This window comes from Phocoena sinus, chromosome 17 (assembly GCF_008692025.1).
Source record: "Phocoena sinus isolate mPhoSin1 chromosome 17, mPhoSin1.pri, whole genome shotgun sequence".
Classification (NCBI taxonomy): Eukaryota; Metazoa; Chordata; class Mammalia; order Artiodactyla; family Phocoenidae; genus Phocoena; species Phocoena sinus.
The window spans coordinates 33,491,461-33,507,099 of NC_045779.1; the positions used below are offsets into that span (position 1 = coordinate 33,491,461).

General features: G+C 35.7%; 1 protein-coding gene across 1 annotated transcript in view; it reads right to left on the reverse strand.

Moving 5' to 3' along the window:
• Positions 1–9,502: 9,502 nt before the first annotated feature.
• Positions 9,503–15,639, reverse strand: part of NBN (nibrin) — a 44,369-nt gene continuing 38,232 nt past the window's right edge. The window contains 2 exon segments of the mRNA XM_032610173.1: positions 9,503–9,673; positions 11,067–11,116. Of these exon segments, the coding sequence (XP_032466064.1) occupies positions 9,643–9,673; positions 11,067–11,116 (81 nt within the window). The 3' untranslated portion in view covers positions 9,503–9,642.

Here is a 15,639-nt window from a genome sequence, read left to right on the forward strand (position 1 = left end):
ATGGGATGAATGGAAGTACAAATTTATAAGATGTATATATTACACTGGAAGTGGTATGTTATTTAAGGTAAACTGCAATAAATGTATTCCTTACAGCAACTAGAGAATTTTATAAGGTGTGGCTGTAAAGCCAATAGAGGCAGTAAAGTAGAATACCAAAAAATATTTTAAAATTTTTCCTAGGTGCACAACATAGTGATTGATATTTCTGTATATTACAAAATGATAAGCACGATAAGTCTAGTTACCATCTGTCATCATACAAAGATATTACAATATTGATTATATTCTCAATGCTGTCCATTTCATCCCCATGACTCTATTTTGCAACTGGAAGTTTGTACTTCTTAATCTCCCTCACTTATTTCACTCATCCCCCAGCCCCCTGCACTGTAAGAATGACCTGTTTGTTCTCTGCATCTAGGAATCTGTTTTATAATGTATGTTCATTTGTTTTTTAGGTTCCACATATAAGTGAAACCATATGGTATTTTTCTTTCTCTCTCTGACTTATTTCATGTAGCAAAATACCCTCCAGGTCCATCCATGTTGTCACAAATGGCAAGATTTCATTCTTTTTTATGAATGAATTATATATATATGTACATACACACACACACACACACCATAGACACAGGTTGCTTCCATATCTTGGCTATTGTAAATAATGCTGCAAGGAACACAAGGGTGCATATATCTAACTGAATTAGTGTTCTTGTTGGAAAAATACCCAGACATAGAATTACTGGATTGTATGGTAGTTCCATTTTTAATTTTTTGAGGAAACTCCATGCTGTTTTCCATGGTGGTTGTACCAATTTATATTCCCACCAAGAGTGCAAGAGGGTTCCCTTCCTCCACATGCTCACCAACACTAGTTACTTGTCTTGATGACAGCCTTCTGACACAGATGTGAGGTGATATTGTGGCTTTGATTGCATTTCTCTGATGATTAGTGATGTTGAGCATCTTTCCATATGTCTGTTGGGCATCTGTATGTCTTTTTTGGAAAAATGTCTTTTTGAGGTCCTCTACCCCTATTTCAATTGGTTTGTTTTATTTGAAGTTGGGTTTTAAGAGTTCTTTGTATATTTTAGATATTAATCCCTTATCAGATATATCTTCTCCCAATTCAGTAGAACTTTTCCATTTTGTTTACAGTTTCCTTTGCTGTGCCAAAGCTTTTCAGTTTGACGTAGTTCCAATTGTTTGTTTACTTTTGTTTCTCTTGCCTGAGGATACATATCTCCACCAAAAGATACTGGAAAGACTAATGTTAAAGAGCATACTACGTGTGTTTTCTTCTGGGGTTTTTATGGTTTCAAGTGTTATTAAGTTTTGAATCCATTTTGAGTTGATTTTGGTATATGGTGGGAGAAAGTAGCCCAGTTTGATTCTTTTGCGTATAGCTGTCCAGTTTTCCCAACACCATTTATTGAAGAGGCTATCTTTTCCCCATTGTATATTCTTCCCTCCTTTGTTATAAATTAATTGACAATAGAAATATGAGCTCATTTCCGGGCTATTTTGTTCCAGTACCATAAAACTTTTCATCACTGTAGCTTCGTAGTATAGTTTGAAATCAGGGAGCATAAGACTTCCTCCAGCCTTGTTCTTTCTCAAGATTATTTTGGCTATGTGAGGTCTTTTGTGTTTCCATACAGAGTTTTAAATTATTGGTCTAATTCTGTGAAAAATGCCATTGGTATTTGATAGGGATTGCAATGAATCTGTAGATTGCTCTGGGTGGTATGGTTATTTTGACAATACTAACTTTTCCAATCTACGAGCATGGTATATAATTCCATTTGCTTGTATCATCTTCAATATCTTTCATCAGTAATTAATTAAAAAAAGAAATCTATGCAACAGATTTCTATATATTAATTTTGTATCCTGAAATATTATTGAATTCATTTAGTAGTTCTAATAGGTTGTTTTTGGTGGCATGTTTAGGATTTTCTAAATATACTATCATGTATAAACCATGTATAAACATGGCAGGCCAAAACGGAATGTAATGATATAATCAAATTGCTAAGAAATAAACAAACAAAAAAACCCCCAAAAAACAAAACTTGCCAACCAAGAATACTCCACCTAGCAACGTTCTGAATTGTTCTGTCCTTCTGAATCAAAGGAGAGATTTTCCAGACAGCAATAGCTAAAGGAGTTCATCACTACTCAACTGGCCTTACAAGAAATGTTAAAGGGACTTCTTCAAGCTGAAAAGAAAGATGCTAATTAGTAACAGAAAAACATATGAAAATATAATCTCTCATAAATATAGTTAAATTTAGAATAATGTAATGGTGATGAGTAAATCACTTAAAAATCTAGTATAAAGGTTAAAAGACAAAAGTAGAAAAAAATAATTATAGCTACAATAATTTATTAATGGTTACATAAGGTAAAAAGATGTAAACTGTGACATCAAAAACATAAAACATGGGGGTGGGAAGAGTAAAACTGCACAGCTTATTATGCATTCAAAGTTGTTATCAGTTTAAAATAGACTGTTATAACTATAAGATGTTTTATGTAAGCCTCATGGAAACCACAAAGCAAAAACCTATAGTACATACACAAAAGATAAAGGAATCTAAACATACCACTACAGAATATCATCAAATCACAAAGGAAGAGAACAGGGCTTCCCTAGTGGTGCAGTGGTTGAGAGTCCGCCTGCCGATGCAGGGGACACGGGTTCGTGCCCTGGTCCGGGAAGATCCCACATGCCGCAGAGCGGCTGGGCCCATGAGCCATGGCCGCTGAGCCTACGCATCTGGAGCCTGTGCTCCACAACGGGAGAGGCCACAACAATGAGAGGCCCACATACCGCAAAAAAAACAAAAAACAAGAAACAAAAACAAAAAAACAAAGGAAGAGAACAAGATAAGAAGGAACAAATGAACTGGAAAACAATTTACAGAAATTAATTAGTCAGAAAACAACAAAATGGCAATAGTAAGTTCACACTATCAATAGCTACTTTAATGTAAATGGACTAAATTCTCCAATCAAAAGATGTAAAATGGCCGAATGGATAAACAAACAAACCAAATTATATGCTGCCCACAAGAGACTCACATTAGCTTTAAGGATACACACAGACTGAAAGTGAAGAGATGGAAAAAGATATTCCATGTAAATGAAAATGAAAAGAAAGCCGAAGTAGCTATGCTTTTGTCAGACAAAATAGACTTCTTTCCAGAGTATAATACAAGACAAAGAAGGTCATTATATAATATTAAGGGTCAATCCAACAAGAGGATATAGCAAACATAAATATTTATGCACCCAACATAGTAGCACCTAAATATGTAAGCAAATATTAACAGATCTGAAGAAAGAGACAGCAATACAATAACAGTAGGGGATTTCAATACCCTGCTGTGATAAACAATTACAATTACTACTAAGGAGATTGAATCAATAATCAAAAATCTCCCAACAAAGAAAAGTCGAGGACTAAATGTCTTAACTGGTGAATTCTACAAAACATTTAAGGAGTAGTTAATACCCATCCTTCTCAAGTGAGTCCAAAAATCTGAAGAGAAGGGAACACTTCCAACCTCATTTTATGAAGCCAGCATTAATTAAGCCAGCTCAGGGACTGAAATAGTTGATATTGTTAAAATATCCATCCTACACAAAGCAGTGTACAGATTCAGTGCAATCCTTATCAAAATTCCAGTGGCATTTTTCACAAAAATAGAATAATTGTAAAATTTGTATGGAACCACAAAAAACTTAAAAATTCAAAGGAGTCTTTAGAAAGAAGAGGAGCAAAGCTAGAGGCATAACACTTCCTGACTTCAAAGTATATTACAAAGCTATATCAATCAAAACAGTACATTATTGGCATAAAAATACACATAGATCAATCGAACATAACAGAGAGCCCAGATTTAAAGCCATGCATTTACAGTCAATTAATTTTTGACAAAGGATCCATGAATATAAAATGGGGAAAGGAGGGGCTTCCCTGGTGGCGCAGTGGTTTAGAGTCCACCTGCCAATGCAGGGGACACGGGTTCGTGCCCCAGTCCGGAAGGATCCCACATGCCGTGGAGCGGCTGGGCCCATGAGCCATGGCCACTGAGCCTGTGCGTCCGGAGCCTGTGCTCCACAACGGGAGAGGCTGCAACAGTGGGAGGCCTGCGTACCTCAAAAAAAAAAAAAAGAAAAAAAGAGGGGGAAAGGATAGTTTCTTTAATAAATGGTGCTAGGAAAACCGGACAGCCAAATGTAAAAAACTGAAACTGGACCATTATCTTACACCATATACAAAAATCAAGGCAAAATATATTAAAAACTGGACTGTAAGACCTGAAAGCATAAAATTCCTAGAAGAAACCACAGGAGGTAAACTTGACATAGGTCTTGGCAATGATTTGTTTTTTTTGGATTTGACAACAAAGGCAAAGCCAATAAAAGAAAAGTAAACAAGTGGGACTACATCAAACTAAAAAGCTTCTGCATGTCAAAGAAAACCAACAAAATGAAATGGCAACCTATGGAATGGGAGGAAATATATGCAATATATGGAAAACATATATCTGATACGGGATTAATATCTAAAATATATAAAGAACTCAATAGCAAAAATCAAACAATCCAATTAACAAACGGACAGAGAAACTGAATAGACATTTCTCCAATGACATACAGATAGCCAACAAGTACATGAAAAAGTGGTCAACATCACTAACCATCAGGGAAATCAAAAGTATCTCACAGCTATTAAAATGGCTGTCATCAAACACTTGTCATAACAAGTATTGGCTAGGATGTGGGGAAAAGGGAACACTTGTGCACTGTTGATGGGGATGTAAATTGGTGTAGCTACTACAGAAAACAGTATGAAAGTTCCTCAAAAAGTTTTAAAAAAATACATCATATGACCCAGCAATTCCACTTCTGGCTATATGTCTGAAGGAAAGAAAATCACTGTCTCAGAGAAATATATGCACCTCTGTTTCACTGAAGTATTATTTACAATAGCCAAGACATGGAAATAACTCAGGTGTCCATCAATGGACAAATAAAGAAAATGTGGTATATATACAAAATGGGATATTACCCAGCCATAAAAAAGAAGGAAATCCTGTTATCTGTTACAACATGGATGAATTTTGAGGCCATTATACTAAATGGCAGAGAAAGGCAAATACTGTATGACCTCACTCATGTGGAATCTAAAAAAACCCAACTTACAGAAACAGAGAACACATTGGTGGTTGCCTGAGGCAGGAGGGTAGGGAAAATGGATCAGGGTGGTCAAAATGTACAACAAACTTCCAGCTATAAGATAAACAGTTTCTGGGTATTGAATGCACAGCATCTTGACTACCTTTAACAATACTGTATTGTATATTTAAAAGTTGGTAACCTTTAAGATGTGATCTTAGAAGTTCTCATCACAAGAGAGAATAAAAATTTGTAACTATGTGAGGTGATTGAGGTTAACTAAACTTGTGGTAATCATTTCACAGTATGTACATATATCAAATCATTATGTTGTATACCTTAAACTAATTTATATCTCAATAAAACTTAAAGATATATGAAGTAAATATGGACAGAACTAAAGGGAGAAATAGACAAATCCACAACTACAGTTGGAGATTTTAATATGCATCTTGCAGTAACTGGTCAAAGAGAAAAAAATTAGTATATTAAAGATTTCAATAGTATTATTAACCACTGACCTAACTTTTATAGAACACCTGTACCCACAAACTGCATAATACACTTTAAGTGTACATAGAACACAAACAGACCAACCATATGCTGTGATAAAACAAGTTGCAAAAAATTTCAAAAGACTGAAATTCTTACTAAATACATCTCTCACCATAGTGCAATTAATTTAGAAAGCAGTAACAAAGAACTGGTAACTAACTAGCTATTATATCTCTGGATAGACAGAGGACTTTTATTTGGAAATATAATAGCTAATGCCCATGTCAATGAAGAAAGCACAAGGAGATTAAAACATATTTTGTATTGAATAATAACACAAATATCCAAAGTTGTCACATGCAGCTAATGCAGTGCACAGAGGGAAACATATAGTTTTAAATTCTAATATTAGAAAGAAGACAGGTTTAAAATCAATGATCTAAGTTTCCATCTACAGGGGCTAGAAAAATACGAGCAAAGTTAAACACAAAGTAAGTGGAAGGTAGGAAATAAAGAGTGAAAATCAATGAAACAGAAGACAAAAAATAGAGAAAATCAATGAAACTAAACATTCTTTAAAATTTTTAGAACAGAATTGATAAACCTCTAACTAGATTGATCAAGCAAAAAAAAAAAGAACACAAATCTCTGAAAAGAACAAAAGAGACATCACTATATATTATACAGACATTAAAAGCTTAATACAGGAATATTATGAACTCTACGCCAGTAAATTTGTTAAACTTGAGGGAGGAGAAAACTTTACCTAAGTCTCAATGTGCTTTGATCTCTTAGGAAGGAATATGGATCATGATCATTCAAATAAGCAAATATAGACTCCCACTAGTGTGCCCAACCACAAGGTTTCAGCTAACGAATTAGGAAGAAATATGTAAGGAAGATACTTCTGGGTAGAAAGAGCATTATATACCTAGAGAAAGGGAAGGGGGTATGCAACTTTAAAAGTGCTGCTGTAGATCCTTTTTGACCCACCTCCCAGAGAAATGGAAATAAAAACAAAAATAAACAAATGGGACCTAATGAAAGTTAAAAGCTTTTGCACAGCAAAGGAAACCATAAACAAGACCAAAAGACAACCCTCAGAATGGGAGAAAATATTTGCAACTGAAGCAACTGACAAGGATTAATTTCCAAAATTTACAAGCAGCACATGCAGCTCAATAAGAAAAAAAGAAAACAAGCCAATCCAAAAATGGGCAGAAGATCTAAATAGACATTTCTCCAAAGAAGATATACAGTTTGTCAACAAACACATGAAAAGATACTCAACATCACTAATCATTTGAGAAATGCAAATCAAAACTACAATGAGGTATCACCTCACACCAGTCAGAATGGCCATCATCAAAAATCTATAAACAATAAATGCTGGAGAGGGTGTGGAGAAAGGGAACCCTCTTACACTGTTGGTGGGAACGTAAACTGGTACAGCGACTATGGAGAACAGTTAGGAGGCTCCTTAAAAAACTAAAAATAGAACTACCATATGACCCAGCAATCCCACTACTGGGCATATACCCTGAGAAAACCATAATTCAAAAAGTCATGTACCAGAATGTTCACTACAGCACTATTTACAATAGCCAGGATATGTTAGCAACCTAAGTGCCCATCGATAGATGAATGGATAAAGAAGATGTGGCACATATATACAATGGAATATTACTCAGCCATAAAAAGCAACGAAATTGACTTATTTGCAGTGAGGTGGATGGACCTAGAGTCTGTCATACAGAGTGAAGTCAGAGAAACAGAAAAATACCTTATGCTAAGACATATATATGGAATCCAAAAAAAAAAAAATAATGTTCTCATGAACCTCGGGGCAGGACAGGAATAAAGACACAGACGTAGAGAATGGACTTAAGGACACAGGGAGGGGGAAGGGTAAGCTGGGACAAAGTAAGAGGGTAGCATTGACATATATACACTACCAAATGTAAAATAGCTAGCTAGTGGGAAGCAGCCGCCTAGCACAGGGAGATCAGCTTGGTGCTTTGTGACCACCTAGAGGGGTGGGATAAGGAGGGTGAAAGGGAGACACAAGAGGGAGGGGATATGGGGATATATGTATGCATATAGCTGGTTCACTTTGTTATACAGCAGAAACACAACACTGTAAAGCAATTATACTCCAATAAAGACGTTAAAAAAAAAAAGTGCTGCTGGGCAATGGACAATTGTGAGCTTATGGTCAAAGGCTAGGCTACCTCTTCCCTGCCACCACCTAAAGGCCCAGGTCAAAAATGGGGGCAGAGTTCCCACTCATCTGACTAAGAAAGGGAGGTGGCAAGTTACACCTCCCCTCTTTCTCCTAAAACATGTAAAGGCTTACAAAAGAGTCCCCCAAAAATCCAAGGGAAAAGGTACACACCTTACCCAAGCATGGGTGTGACTGAAGTTGTTCAGGGCAGAGCTAAGAGCTTTATAAAAACTGTGCAGCACTGAAGGATCTATGCAAAGCAATGGCAAACATCTTTCATCTATTTAACAATACTTTCTAAGCTAAACAGAACTTAAAGGGAATTTTAAAAACTCAGTTCTGGAGTGTTTGAGCTTTTAGACTACTCCTAGAAAGTTAGAGAGACCATTATTCATTTATCTTTGAATTCTTTCAATGTTGTGGAGGGTAATGTTTTATATAAAATACACATTTAATAATGTTTCCTAAACAAAGAATTTGAAGGGATAATAAAACGAAGAAACAAGAAAAAGCTAGGACATTTAAAAACTATGTCCTGAAAGGAAATAACATGTTCTGAAGGCTGGTCAAGGGTGCAAAGTATATTAGCCAGATACTTAAATATGGTGACTTCCCTTGACTGAATATGAAGGAACACTAAATCTTCCATGAAGGCTTAGCAACACTACAAACTAATTTATGATATAACTTTTCATGCTAGGCTATCTCTCACAACCTAAAAAGGGGTGGCAGAACCTACGTGAAACTAGGAAGTTTTCAGTCAGTATAAAAAGCATGTTCTACCTCCTAAGACAAAATGCGTCAGTCCTTAGAGCAGATAAAAAGACTTTACCCTAATTATAATGTACAGCCAAAGCTGTCTATATGACAAAATGTGGAAAAAGACATTCTTTTTTTCATACCATCTCCCTTTAAGGTAGAAAGAAGACGATCTTACCATTTCTACTTTATAGATACAAAAACTAGGATTCTAAAAGGCTCAAAACACCCAGCTCAGTAAGACCACCAAATAGGTCTTATCTCATTCTAGTGAGATCTATCCAGAAGCCTGATGAAGTCTTCCACTATCATTCCCAGTACTAGAATAATATGTGGGTGGCATCTTCAACACTGAAATCCATTTCACTTGGGTTACTTTAGCTCAGGGAAGACTATGGCATAATGGAAAAGAAAAAAATAATAAACAGAAAAAAATTATGTTTTGATATGACTATAACCTTCCAATCTAGTCACTGAAGAAGAATAAGGTACAGAACACTGTATATATTATGCTATCATTTTATAGGAAATTACTGAAAAATGATATGCAGAGAAATTTGAATAGACATTAAAAATCTCTGTAAAGACTCATAAGAAATGAGTGTCACGGATTTTTTCAGAGGAGGGGAAACGAATAGCTAGGACAGTGGTAGAAGGGAGACCTTTTAATCTTTTACCCTTTTTATACTTTTAGAATTTTGAACTGTGACCACAGTAACTATTCAATAAGTTAAAGTAACGTTTAAAAATGAAAAAAACATTATTATAAAAGATTAGATAACAAAGACTGAAAACAGAATAAACAATACTAATTGTCACACACAAAAGAAATGGAGTTTTGTTCATTTTATTTAACAAATTTAGGCCATAAACTTAAATCTTCTACACACTATATGCATGTATCCCAGAGGAAACTCGATGTAAATACTTGATAGGAAATGTTTTTTCCATGGCTTCTTCATAAAACCCTGTTATCTTCTCCTTTTTACATTAGGGTTGTATCTGCAAAGAAAGAAACAGTTAAATGATATCTAGATAAATGACAGCATTCCTTTCACTTTTCAAGTTAAAGGGCTTTCAAAACATAGACATACTTCTGCAAACAGAAATGAGAATGCTAATTTTATCCTTGGGATCAGATATTAAGCACTGACATTTTTACTGTCATTTATCCTTTTGATGCTGCTTTGATGAATATTTGGTAAAACATCATCAAAAAATCCTGTAAAAGCACTAAAATAATTAATGAAAACAACAGTTTAAAAATTAATACGTTTTTATACTTCCTCCGGGATGACTGCAAACAGATCTCTCCACTCTCAAATTAAATTATATCATTTTCACCAAGAGCATAATGAACCTCAAATATAATTATGTTATAAAGTCTTCTGCTATAACAAACAACGTAGTTGGGCAACTATTCCCATCTGACTTGTACTTATGAAAAATCAGCACCATTTGTCAACATTTTCATCAATGATTCACACTGTCAATAATGAAATTAAAGAATCAAATTGGTTACAAAACAGACTCAAAAACACAGTATTTCTTGGGAAAATGTTATTCTCCCCTAGCCAGTATCTACCTACAATATTGTTTACGAATATTTGTGAGCTAATTATTATAATGTTTGTTGGGTCTGCAGGAATGCTGAAAATGTTAAATCAGAATTAAATTATAATCATCCATTATAACTCCTCTAACCCTCCCACAAAAACCTGCTTTGAAACTCTAATCCAGCTTCTTATTTTTATGTACGTGCCAAATAAAACTAACAAATGGTCTGGTATTTTACTTGTCTTATTTCAAAACCCCATTCATTCATAATTCTACTCAGAGCTGAAAATCTCACAAATTTATCAGCCAAATTCACCCAGCTCAGGACCCTTCTTTTGCCTAAATGCCCCAAATAAATTTTAAATATCTTGTGATACAGTATAAGTGAATTAAGCTCAAACCTAGAAGCTATATCCAGTAAACCTAATTAAGAGGTGCTCAAGTAGTAAAAAGAAATACCTATATTAAAAACAAGACAAAATATTCTTTCGGTGAAGGTACTGAAGTGTCTATTTCTAAGGATAGAAGAAACAAATATTTAAACTCTATCAATAGAACTGAATTTTTTTTTTTTTTTTTTTTTTTTTTTTTGCGGTACGCGGGCCTCTCACTGTTGTGGCCTCTCCCGTTGCGGGGCACAGGCTCCGGACGCGCAGGCTCAGCAGCCATGGCTCACAGGCCCAGGCACTCCGCGGCATGTGGGATCTTCCCGGACCGGGGCACGAACCCGTGTCCCCGGCATCGGCAGGCGGACTCTCAACCACTGCGCCACCAGGGAAGCCTCGAGAACTGAATTTTATACACAAAGATTCAGGAGAAAGCTGAAATTAAACTTTACCTAAAGAGTTCATCGGCAAGAGATTCTTCTTTGGCATGTTGATTTTGCACCTGTCAAAATTAACATAGTTTCAGAAACTTGCTAAGTGATGAAAATATAGTTAATGAAATTGCCATGCTGGGTGATCACATCCCAGAGGTCACCAGGTCTGTAAGTTTTTGACTCTATGACTTCTTGCCCATTCAACAGGTCTGTTCCGTATTCACTTCATGCTAAGATTACTGCAAAAGTCCTCTAACTGAACAACTTTCTCCAGCCAATCTCCTTTCAAAGGCAACCAACACACACATTGCTAGCTTGTTGAGTTTTTAAACATTTTTTTCCAGGAGAACCCTTTTACTAAATGAAATTTCAGTGTTTTGAGATCATACCACTGATGGAGGGGCTGAGAGGGCAATATTTACCCCACCTTCAACCAGAGCAGCTCTGCAGGTAAAGTGGCTCTCTTCCTCACAGCCCCAAATCAGGACTCAGAAGTTGCTGCTGAATCACCTCACCCACAAAATAATTTAAAACACAAACTCACCAAACTCCTAAAGCACCTTTGACAGGACTGGAAATACCCTGTGCTGGGTGCATCTTCCTAAAGTCCAGTATGATGGACTTCAGTATGTATGATCCTATCATGTGCCATGATCCTATCATGTGCCATTCAAAACCCTTCAATGACTTCTCCCACCTACCAAAGAAAACACAAACTCTTGAGTCTGACTCTTAAATGGGAAAGGCTCTTCATAACCTGGCTCCATTCTACTTCCTCAATCACTTCTCACTCTCCTCTTCATGAACCCTGTATGCCAGTTAAACTGAATCACACAAAAAGACAAAACGAACAAAACAAACAAAAAACCAGGCTCACCTCTGAACAAATATACTGGGACCCTCTCTGCTTTTGTTCATGACAAAAAATGTGATACAGTATCACTCCTCTTTCCACATCTGACCATCTTTCAATGTGCATTCACTCAATAATCGTTTAGTGTCTACTATGCATCAAGGAACATGTTCTTCACCTCTTTAACAATGGCTTTCTAATCCTCTTCATTTAAAAGTAAGTCTGCTATGAAGAACTCCCACAGAACTTTACCTATGTGACTCCTAGATGTTCATCAATTTCTATCTTCTGTTATAATTATTTATATCACATCTCCACTAAAAAACTGTAAGTTCTCTGAATGCAGATACTGTTTGTTTACTGTAAGTAATTTACATTTGTGTATTTCCAGATACTATCTTAAAACTGTTTCTAAAAAGAACTCATTTAATCTTCATATAATCTCATTACTACTTTTATACTATTATTCCAATTGTAACCAATAAGGAAACAGAGACTTAGGTTAAGTACGTTGTAGAAAATCAAAAAATTGTCATATGGAAGAACTGGGATTGACCAGGTCTCCTTGAATAAAAGCACCAGCTATTAACCAGGCTGTTACACTGCTTCTGAGTCTTTGGAAAGGGCCTAGAAGACTTGCAGGGATTCAAACTTATAGAATGATTTTCTATTCATACAGTGAAATGTCAAACTGAAATTACATCTTTTACATTTTCTAATAAGTATAGCAGAACACAAATGGGAAGGCACATGATTTTCATAAAGCAGTTGTCAAAAAAGCTGCTGGTATCATTCTCCTAAATATTCTTAGAGGCTTCCTAGTAAGGGATGTGAATTTTAACGTTCAAATAGTAAAGAAAAATCAGCTTTATCTTATATATCTTAGTAAGATCATTAAGTAAAAAAGTATTAAAAACCAGAAATCCTATTACCGGCATTTTTCAGTGGCTTGGGAGAACTACAAATCACAGTCTTTCAAAAGTCAAATCAGGTTGGGTAGAGGTCAAAGAGTTACTACGTTTAATGCACAGAATAAAAATATCCTATATTCAAAGAAAGTTTGGGAACTAAGTGATTATGAAAACTAAGACTGGTCTGCAGCAAAAGAAGAAAAAGGAGGGCTAAAAAAGAACAAAGGCAGGGAATACAGAAGAGTAGCTACAGCAAGCCTAGGGAAACATCAAGACAGTAGCACATTTATACATAGAAGCTGCAGTCACGTAGAAGAACAAAGTCAACTCTATTATTTTAGAGAGCAAATCCTACCTAGAGCACCTAAAATTTTCTAGCAAAAAAAGGAGAGATTTGGTAGAATAAATCTAGGACACAGCCTCTCTACTAATGCTAATGAAATAAATGAAAGATAGGAAAAAGTCAGCAGCTGCACCATCATTCTGTCAACTCCTCCCCATCCAAGAACAAATAAAACTCGACAACTATAATTAATCAAGAAGCACATAGCCCCACGCCACAGACTTCAAAAAGGTGGCTGGGCAAAGAACCAAAAGATTAATGCAACTGATTCCTAACCCTCCCCCAACTCATTAAAAAGTGCTACGGAACTGTCCAAACCTGAAAATTCTTACTAATAATACAAATTTGGGGAAAAGTAGCCTGAGCAGGAAAGAGAAAACAACTGCTGGTGGACTGCTGGGAGGGGACTAATGGCATGGAGAGGTAAGTGGGACTGACACTGACCAAAGGCATAGGCTCCAGGCATCCCTGACAAATTAGGCAAATAACCTAAAATGTAAGTTATTCTCTTCTGGGATAAGATATACTCCCTGGTACATGTTTAATTCCAGTTCCAAGAAAGAGCTGCACACAGCTTTACATTACCCTCGCCTTTCCTCAATTCAATGTTTTCAGGCAACAGAAACTAGATGGGACATGCAATGTGCCTTTGACTGAACATGCTGCCATACCAACAGTATGGAGGCATCAGGATAATTCTGTTTTTTATGAACAAGCTAAGATGGGTAGGAATGATTTCAACGACATTCAATTTTTGCCTCACAAACTGGTTTCAGAATGTAATCCCTGCAATAAGATGTCATATAATGTTTCACACAGCAAACAATATCTGGAAAGGGTATTTTACTTTAAATAGCTGCAAGATGAAAGAAAACAGGAAAGCCACTCCACATCCAGATGGAAAAAAAGAGAGAGAGACTGGAATAGAACCTGCAAAAGACAGTTAAAGAACCTAGTCTGAAACAAATAATAACCCATAAATAAAAAATAAATAAAATTAATAAGAACATGAAAGCAATAAGAACAAGAAAGTTAAATATAGAAAAAACACAATGAAACGAAATGGGAATGAATGCTAAGTAAACAAACCGAGAACTCTAATAACACCATTTCAGAATTAAATAAATGAGAAATAGCTAACACTGTTTCCACTGTTATAAATGCTTTATTAAGTAGTATCGTATGTTATTCTCACAAAAAGCCTGTGAAATGGAGGTACTATTATTATTCCCATTCTGCAAAGGAGGAAACAGAAGGATAAAGAAGTAATTTCCTCAAGGTCACATAACATAGCTGGTGAGGAACAGAAGAGACACAACTGAAATTTGAATTTCTGATATAGTGAAAGAGCTTAAGAAAACCACAATGAACGTAGAAGAAATGCATGTGAAGGGCAAAGGTGATTTAATAAAAGGAGAGTTATGTCTTAAATGTAGAGAACCCAGCAAATATAAAAATGTTTTAAAAGATGTAATAGAAAAGTTCCTTGAAATAAAAAAAGAACTGCACCTACAAATCAAAATAGCATACTTTACTCTGGGAAAAATGAAGCGAGAATGATCAACACTGAGATATATTCTGACTGTTACTGACTTTCAAGCCTAAGAACGAATACTGAAGGCATGCAAGTCACCTAAAAAGGGAGAAAAGGGGCACTGGCATGAGGTGCGGGAGGGGAAGCAGAGGAAGCACAAATAATTTCCTCACTCTTCACAGTAGGAGCCAACAAACAGTATCTAAAATCAAAATATGTAGTTTGAAACAAATACTGATTCTAACCTGATAGTGTTTTTCTTATTTAGGGATCTCAGGAAATATCTGGAAGGAAGAAACATTTATACGAATTCAGCAATGCTTTCAGTTTTACTTCCTTCTATCAATCTCTCTCCTTCCCTTCCTACATTATCCCTCCCTGCCTCCATTCCTCCTCAATAAACAGACGTCTGAAACATTATGTATTTAATGTCTAAATGGGTACTTAGGATTTTCACTTCTTCATTCTTTTGTGTACTACCATAATTATTTGGAATGCACATTTATAAAATGGCAAAGCCAGTTATCCTTTCAAAAAAGAATGAAGGATGGTACCTCCATTCTTCCATTTTCTGACATTAAAAATCCTGACAACCCTATTTTTGAGTGACCTAACAATTTTTTGATTAAAAAAAGCATGTTTAAGAACAAATTTCTGAATACTAAATTAACCCCATAATAAAGCAAAATATAAATCCTGAGATGTTACCAAGTACCAAAGCCAGCTTTTGCCCTGCCCTGGGGGGATCTACAAAGCAGGAAAAAACCCAGGCTCTCCTTTGATGTCTGTACAGGAAATGAGCGTTATTAAAGAAAATCCAAGAGAAATAGAATAAAAGACTCCAGCACTAAAGGGCAAAAGAGGAACAAACTCTACAACACGAAAGGAGACAGCAAAGAAACTTGCCTATCTTGACCCTGACACAGGGTGAAAGAAAGAAATAAAAAATC